This window comes from Pan paniscus, chromosome 12 (assembly GCF_029289425.2).
Source record: "Pan paniscus chromosome 12, NHGRI_mPanPan1-v2.0_pri, whole genome shotgun sequence".
Lineage (NCBI taxonomy): Eukaryota > Metazoa > Chordata > Mammalia > Primates > Hominidae > Pan > Pan paniscus.
The window spans coordinates 65,305,226-65,313,589 of record NC_073261.2 but is presented as its reverse complement, the minus strand read 5'-3'; the positions used below and the strand labels follow the sequence as shown (position 1 = coordinate 65,313,589).

The 8,364-nt window shown below is 44.0% G+C and overlaps 1 protein-coding gene across 10 annotated transcripts in view; it reads left to right on the top strand.

Annotated features, from left to right (window-relative positions):
- The first annotated feature begins 2,228 nt into the window (after positions 1-2,228).
- SANBR (SANT and BTB domain regulator of CSR) overlaps positions 2,229-8,364 on the top strand; it is a 73,784-nt gene continuing 67,648 nt past the window's right edge. For 3 of the 10 annotated variants that reach the window (XR_004669844.3, XR_010109271.1, XM_055108357.3), the window contains exons 1-4: positions 2,393-2,594; positions 5,066-5,202; positions 6,559-6,717; positions 7,804-7,990. Coding sequence is in view for 5 of the 10 variants with exons in the window: in XM_055108357.3 (XP_054964332.1) it covers positions 6,568-6,717; positions 7,804-7,990 (337 nt within the window). In the remaining 5 variants the exon portion in view is untranslated. Of the gene's footprint in view, positions 3,062-5,065; positions 5,203-6,558; positions 6,718-7,803; positions 7,991-8,364 lie in introns of those variants that run through there. The other 7 variants (XR_008955297.2, XM_057301363.2, XM_057301362.2 and 4 more) reach the window with 4 other exon arrangements.

Here is an 8,364-nt window from a genome sequence, read left to right as displayed (position 1 = left end):
GGGAACAGTCACTAGCCTTCTGGCCTGCAATATGTTTCCACCTGCTAACCAATGCCATATATATCTTAGATCTTTGTTATGGTAGGTGGCACACCACTTTCAGGGACCAACTTTCTCTTCTAGGGAACACACTAAGCCACTGTAACAAAGAGACTAAAAAATACAGTAGTTAAGATAAACATTTTTCTCTCATGGAACAGACCAGAGGTACTCTGCTTCAGAAGGTAATTCAGGGCCCGGGTTCCTGCTATATTGTGTTCTACAGTCCCTTATGTGTTATTCTTTGTTTGTCGTTTTTGAGATGGAGTCTCACTCTGTAGCCCAGGCTGGAGTGCAGTGGCACCATCTCGGCTCACTGCAACCTCTGCCTCTCAGGTTCAAGTGATTTTCCCCCATCAGCCTCGGAGTAGCTGGTATTACAGGCACCCGCCACCACGCCTGACTAATATTTGTATTTTTAGTAGACATGAGGTTTCACCAGTCTGGTCTCGAACTCCTAACCTCAAGTGATCCTCCTGCCTCAGCCTCCCAAAGTTCTGGGATTACAGCGTGAGCTAACTATGCCCAGCCCCTTATGCATTATTCTTGTTTTCATGGTTGTAAAGTACCACCATCACAACTAAGTACCAGCCTATATGAAAGAAGAAAGAGGGGAAGTAGAGGGCAAGCAGTTTCTGTTTAAGAATTTACCTGGCTGGGGCTGGGTGTGGTGGCTCACACCTGTAATCCCAGCACTTTGGGAGGCTGAGGCGGGCAGATCACCTGAGGTCAGGAGTTCAAGACCAGCCTGGCTAACATGGTGAAACCCCATTTCTACTAAAAACACAAAAATTAGCCGGGTGTGGTGGCACACGCCTGCAATCCCAGCTACTCGGGAGGCTGAGGCAGGAGAATCACTTGAACCAGGGAGGCGGAGGTTGCAGTGAGCCAAGATCGCGCCATTGCACTCCAGCCTGGGTGACAAGACCGAAACTCTGTCTCCAAAAAAAAAATAATAATAATTTACCTGGCTGGGCGTGGTGGCTCACGCCTGTAATCCCAGCACTTTGGGAGGCCGAGGCGGGCAGATCACCTGAGGTCAGGAGTTCAAGACCAACATGGTGAAACCCCATCTCTACTAAAAATACAAAAAATTAGCTGGACGTGGTGGCATGCGCCTGTAATCCCAGTTACTCAGGAGGCTGTGGTAGGAGAATCGCTTGAAGGGAGGTGGAGGTTGCAGTGAGACCAGACGGTGCCACTGCACTCCAGCCTGGGCAACAGAGCAAGACTCCATCTCAAAAAAATAAAAAAAGAATTTACCTGACTTAACCTAACATCTTATGATACGACACTTGCCTAATTTTATTTTTATTTTTGACAGGGTCTCACTCTGTTGCCCAGCTTGGAGTGCAGTGGTGCAAACATAGCTCATTGGGGCCACCACGCCCAGCTAACTTAAAAAAAAAAAAAACTTTTTTTTTTTTTTGTAGAGACAGGGTTTCACTTTGTTGTTCAGGCTGTGCTCAAGCAATCCTCTCGTCTTGGTCTCCCTAAATGCTGGGATTATGGGATTACAGGTGTGAGCCACCGCACCCAGCCACTTTAATGTCTTTGTGGAACAAAAATCGTAAAAGATCTGCAGAAAGTCACAGGATGATACAATTGGTAAAAACTCCTGACATTCTGTACAGTGAACCACTTAATCTCTACTTAATCATCAGATCTCATAGTAATTATTCATTTGGTTAAGGCTTTACTTTTTCTGTTCTTTCTAATCCTAACATTTAATTTTGGTTCTCAGAATAGACCAAGTGGAAACTAGATAGAAATGTTGACATGTAGCAGTTACCCTACAATATTGAGCCATTTGCATTTTACTAGATGCCCAATAGTAGTGTTCCTCACAATAACACACACACACACACACACACCCTATTAATGTATGAAAACCGAATTTGTAATCCAGAGCTATTTACATTTTTAAAGAGCTACCTCCTGGTAAAGACACTTCAGGTCCTTACCCAAAGACCTTGGTCTAAAAGATACTTTCGGTGTCCCTCATCATGCGATCTTTCCGCTCTACCTAAGCGGTGTACCAAATGATCTGCACCAAGAACAATTTCATCCATTCTTTAATCACGGTTCTTTTATCTCCTGTATATCCCCCTTTCTTCTGGACTCAGGGTTGGTCACCTAAGATCAGGCTCCTAGGATCTGGTTGCTAAGAGACAAGACGCTGGGAGGGTGGGGACGCTGCACTGCGACAAGCCTGGGAGTGTATGCCAGAGGAGGAAGGAGAAGCAGCAGGCAAGGAAAGGCGACAGTCAGCCGCCGCCGCCCCTCCGGCGCCCTCCCGCCCGGCAGGGGCTCGGCGCTCATTGGCTCCGCCGCTGCGGCGCTGGCCCGCGATTGGCCGGGTGGCGTCGGCTCGGCGGCTCCCCCACCCCTCGGCGCTAGTCTCCGCAGCCGCCTGCAAGCGGGCGGGGGCGGGGTGTGAGGCGCAGCGGACGGGGTTGCGGGCTCGGTAGCGGCAGCTTCAGGGCGCGAGCGCGGGCGGTGCCGGCCACTGCAGGTAACAGAGGCGCTGCGAGGGCAGCCGCGGCCTTGTGGAGGTGAGCGAGACGCCGAGGGGGCTCGGGTGCCCACCGAGGGGCGGGAAGTGCGGCATGGGGCGGTACCGCTCACAGCCAGCCGGCTCCCGCCGCGGCTTCCCACCCTGGGCGGGGTCCCACTTGCCCAAACGCCCCCGAACGCCCCCGTGCACAGCCTCAGCCGGCCGCGCCTCGAGCAGCCAGCCGGCCCGCGTCCCGTCGCCGGCCCGCGTCCCGTCACCCGCCCGGTCCATGTCCCTGCTGACCGTCCCGCCCGCGCACAGCGGCGGGAACCCCAGCTTCTGCGCGCCCAGCCGCGCCCCGGGCCTCTGCCCCGCCTCGCCCCGCTGCCCCGCCTCGCCCCCGCTGCCCGGCGCCTTTGTCCGCTCTGCGCCCCTGGAGTTTCTGTGCCTCCACGGGCGGGAGCGGGGCGCGAAGGTCTGGGGGTGCCCCGAGGACGCGCCGCGTAGTGAGCCTCCGGGCCCAAGGTTTGACTGGCTTTGACCTCATGCCGGTTCTGGGATGTGATTTTACTTTCTCCTCCAGCTGACTCCGATCTCCTGTGTGTGCAGAAGTCAGGAAGCCTGGGTACAAGGCTTCTTCCCGGTCCGGGATGACTCGGTGTTACCGCCGCCCTCTGTTAGGCCAGAGGCCTTTGACCTGCCTGCCTGCCTGCCCCACGGGGCCCCCTCTCTTCCCATCTTTCCACTGGCTAAGGGAAAACGTCTCTGTCTCCAAGAGCTTTTTTTTCTATTTGAAATAAGAAAAAAATATATCAGATTCCTGTTGTAGACCTCTATCTGGTGTGGAAGTGACTTAGACTAGTCTTCTTAATTAATACATTTGTATTAAATACATAAACCAAGAGAAGGGGGTCGGGGAGGGGAGGGGAAGTATGTTCTTAAAAAATGAAGTCTGTTAAACATACTGGATTTTTATTTTTGGTAAATAACGTATTTTACCTTAAATATTGTCAAGATTTTGATATTTTATGAATGGGAGTGGATTTCATAGTAATTTGAACTTTGAGCTTTTTCTTGTCACCGTTTTTGATAAATTTATACTTTCCAGAATGAGGTGCACTGTAACAGCTATTTCGAGATAATTTATGTTTTATTAAGGATTATCCATCAATGCTATGCCTTTTATACTTAAATTCAGACTCTGATTTCTTGGATATTCATTTAACTAGAATTAATGCTGGGGGGTCTTCCCTTGCCTAGTACAGTTGTATAAAGAGAAGGTCAACAGAAAAACTTTTTTCTCATTTGGATGATTTAAAGTACTCTTAAACATGTATAGCATAAATTAGTATCACATTTGAAATGTAAGCTTTTAAGTGTTTGACGTGGGTAATATTTTTGAACTTTTAAATGAATCTTTTTGGAAGTGAAGAGAAATGAGCTCTCAGGGAACATCCTTGCCCTGAATTCCATTTTAGCTTGCTTTCTACCAAGGCCGAAACAAATTGTAATAAAACGCCCTGGCCGGGTGCAGTGGCTCACGCCTGTAATCCCAGCACTTTGGGAGGCCGAGACGGGCGGATCACGAGGTCAGGAGATCGAGACTATCCTGGCCAACATGGTGAAACCCTGTCTCTACTAAAAATACAAAAATTAGCTGGGCGTGGTGGTGCGTGCCTGTAGTCCCAGCTACTCGGGAGGCTGAGGCAGGAGAATCGCTTGAACCCGGGAGGAGGAGGTTGCAGTGAGCCGAGATCGCGCCACTGCACTCCAGCCTGGGCGACAGAGCGAGACTCCGTCTCAAAAAAAAAAAAAAAAAAAAGAGAGAAATAAACAGAAATTTCTCAGGGCCCTTCCAAGGTTCTTCCAAGACTTTTTTCAAGTCTTCTTTCCCCATGTTTTCATCAAACTCAGCCTGGGACATGCAAAAGGGCATTACTTTTCAGATTCACTCACTTTTTTCATCTGACTTTGAGATGACCAACTCTTTAAAAAACAATGAAGTTCTGTAAAATATGTTTCCAACTGGGCACAAGGCAGTGCTTTACAGTTATTAAACTAATTCTTGGAAATTTTTGTGCCAATAATGGCCAAAGTGGAGAGGAGAAAAATAATAGTAATAAGTTATTTATTTTATGAGCACCTTTTGTATGCCAGACAGTGTGCAGGTGCTTTATACATAGTATTATTTAATCCTCACCGTAACTCCAAAGGTTAGGTATTGTTTTCCTTACAGTATAGCTGAGACCATTGGAGCGATAGGTTGCACACTGCTAGAAGTGGTAAAGCTGGGTAAGAATCTGTAGCTGACTCTTTCTAGTCATTTTGTTGGTGGCATACTTCATTGGAATGTTACTGTCTCTCCTTTTATCTGTCACATTAATCTTTTTGAATCTGTTTAATCTGAGGATCTCTGGAGTGGTAGTGCTGCTACACACATTATGTAGTCCTCACTCTTTGCCAGGTAGCACTTTCCATATATCCTCAGAAGTATGTAAGCTAGCTACTATTATTATCTTTGTTTTACAGATGAGGAAATTGAGGCACAGAGATTAATTAATCTGAACCAGATAATGCCATAAGTAGTAGAACTGCGATGCAAACTTGGACAGTCTGACTCCAGAGTCTGCACACTTAACCACTCCACTATTCTGGCCTTCTACAAGGTACATCTTTGGTTGGTAGGAAGCTGTGATTTTAGTGTGCTAAATGTTTTTCTGTTTTTGTTTCCTTTTAATGTTCATTAAAGTACATGTAGGATAACTTTATGTTGTCTACCAGCTGATGTCCTCTACCAGTGTCTTATGTAAACAATGACATAGTACTAATTATAATTAACATTTATTGAGAGCGTACCACATTCACGACCCCTGTGCTGTGTTTTAAATATTCCACATAACCCTCAGCACAATCTAAATACTATTATTTATGCAGCATCTCATTTGTGAGATACTTATATCATCTTCAAAGTGCTTTCACAAAATAATCCCTTTATTTCTTTCCACGCTGTCAGTCAGAGGTATTACCATCACCTACTTTTGTTGCTGCATTTCAGCAAGGTTCGATGACTTGCCTTGGCTATCAGGTAGTAGAGCCAAAACTCAAATCAGAGATTCAAACTCCTGTGTATGCTGCCTTTTCCATTGTACTGATCTGTCAGCGAATCTCTGCTTTGTACTCTCGTCCTAAAATAGATCATTTTTGTCCATAGGAGCAGTTTATATTTGGAGATTGTATTCCCAACCCAGAATCAAGTGTCAGCTGAATCATAGATATAACTAGTCAAAACTTTTGTCATTATTTTCATCTGTAAATTAATGTTCCCACTTTAGATGCAGTGCCTGGCACACAGTGATGGCTCAGTAAATGTTTGAATAAAGTAAGAAGTATCTCGTACACATTGATATAAAAAAGTTCCTCAAATGTTTTATGTTTGAATGCATAGTTTCTTTTCTATTTGATATCATAAACCTCTCCCCACACCTCACAAACAGAAGCTTTCAAAATTACTTAATTGAATCATAACTAACTTCAAAATATATTAGGCTCTGTCCCTACTGACCCTAAACCATTATTTTCAATCTGCTGTCCTAGCCCATACTATACGTCTTGTGTGGAATGGAAAGAGCATGGATTTGAGAATCATTTTTACTTGGTTTGAATCCCTGCTCTGCCTCTTCTTAGCGCTGTGATCTTGTAAAAATTACTTAACATCTCTGAACCTCATCTTGTAAAATTGGGGACTCTGTCTCTAAAGAAAAAAAGATAAAAAATATTTTAGGCTTTTTATCGTATATTTATTCATCTCTTCATCTTTTTATACATCCATTTATCAATGCATAATATTCAAATCCTTTTTTGTGAAGAGATTTAGGCTATACTATGTTTACTTTAGGTCAGTTTTATTTTTCCTTTACATGGTAGCAGATAATTATTAGGAATGAATTATAACTGATCTGTAATGTTCTGAAAACATTTGGATTTCGGGTTTAAATAAAGCTTTTTGTCTTCCCTATCCCTAGTTCCAAAAGATGAGTCGTGGATATTCAGAAAACAACAATTTCCTGTACAATAATAACCAAATGGTATTGGACATGATCCTTTATCCATTAATTGGAATCCCTCAGACTATCAACTGGGAAACTATAGCAAGGCTCGTGCCTGGATTAACACCAAAAGAGGTAAATAACAGTCCCCCCAGAATATCTCCTGAAAATGTTCAGAAAAGGTCATCAATTTAAAGAAACACCAAGAGAGAGAAAAATATTTGAGTTTTACATATTCAAATGCATGTATTAACACTGAATAGACATTTATATAATTTGACTAGATGCAAATTACATAAATTTTATATATTATATATAGTATATATATTTTATATGTAATATTTTATATATAATATATATTTTATATTATATATATATTTGTTGTTGTTTTTGTTTTTTTGAGGCAGGATCTCTCACTCTATCATCCCAGGCTGGAGTGCAGTGGTGCCATCATGGCTCACTGCAGCCTCGACCTTTGAAGCTTAAGTGATCTTCCCACCTCAGCATCTCACAGTCTCTCTCAGAGTCTCACTACGTTGCCCAGGCTGGTCTTGAACTCCTGACCTCAAGCGATCTTTCTGCCACTTCCTCCCAAAGTGCTGAGATTACAGGCATGATCCACCATACCCAGCCTGGTCTTCCTTGTTTTACAAGAGCGTAAATATATATGCCTTTGAGTTAAAGCACATTAAAACTCTACTCTGAATTTTAAAATATAAAAATAGAAGTTAGAGGCTTTTGCATAGTGAAATGTATACAAATATTCTAGATGTTACTCTGCAGGTTAATATTTGCTTACAAAAAGTAATTGTTGAAAAATATCTTCAAATAGAAGGCAAGAAAATATCTTCTCAATTTTTTATTTAAAAAATTCCCAAACCGCTGGGCACGGTGGCTCACGCCTGTAATCCCAGCACTTTGGGAAGCCAAGGCAGGCAGATCACGAGGTCAGGAGTTCAAGACCAGCCTGACCAATATAGTGAAACCCCATCTCTAGTAAAAATCCAAAAAATTTGCCGGGCATGGTGGCAGGCACCTGTAATCCCAGCTACTCAGGAGGCTGAGGCAGGAGAATTGCTTGAACCCGGGAGGCGGAGGTTGCAGTGAGCCAAGATCACGCCACTGCACTCCAGCCTGGGCGACAATGTGAGACTCTGTCTCAAAAAAAAAAAAAAAAAAAAATTCCCAAACCTCTGTTTCTTTCATTTTATATTATGACAGTGTGCAAAAAGGTTTGATGAATTAAAGAGCAGTGGAAGCTCACCTGTTGACAACCAGTATAATTCCCTAATGGCTGCTGGAGAGAGTCCTGTTGAAACTTTAGCCACATATATCAAATCCTCACTTCTTGACATACATGGAGAATTTCAGGAGACTCCAGTTGGACATGATGCAGTTTCCAAAACTGGTAAGGTTTTAAACTAAAATGTAGTACTTGTCCTTATGAAAATTCTGCAGAATATTATATATTCCAATCAACTTTTCTTTCTTTGTTTAAAGGCTAATATAAACATTAATAGAGAAATGTATTCATATTTGTATCTTCCTGAATTTTGTTGTTTTTTCTTTTTGAGACAAGGTCTTGTTCTGTTGCCCAGGCTGGAGTACAGTGGCACCATCTCAGCTCACTGCAACCTCCATCTCCCAGGCTCAAGAGATCCTCCAGCCTCAGCCTCCCAAGTAGCTGGGACTAGAGACATGCACCACCGTGCTTGGCTAATTTTTGTATTTTTTTGTAGAGACGAGGTTTTGCTGTGTTGCCCAGGCTGGTCTGGAACTCCT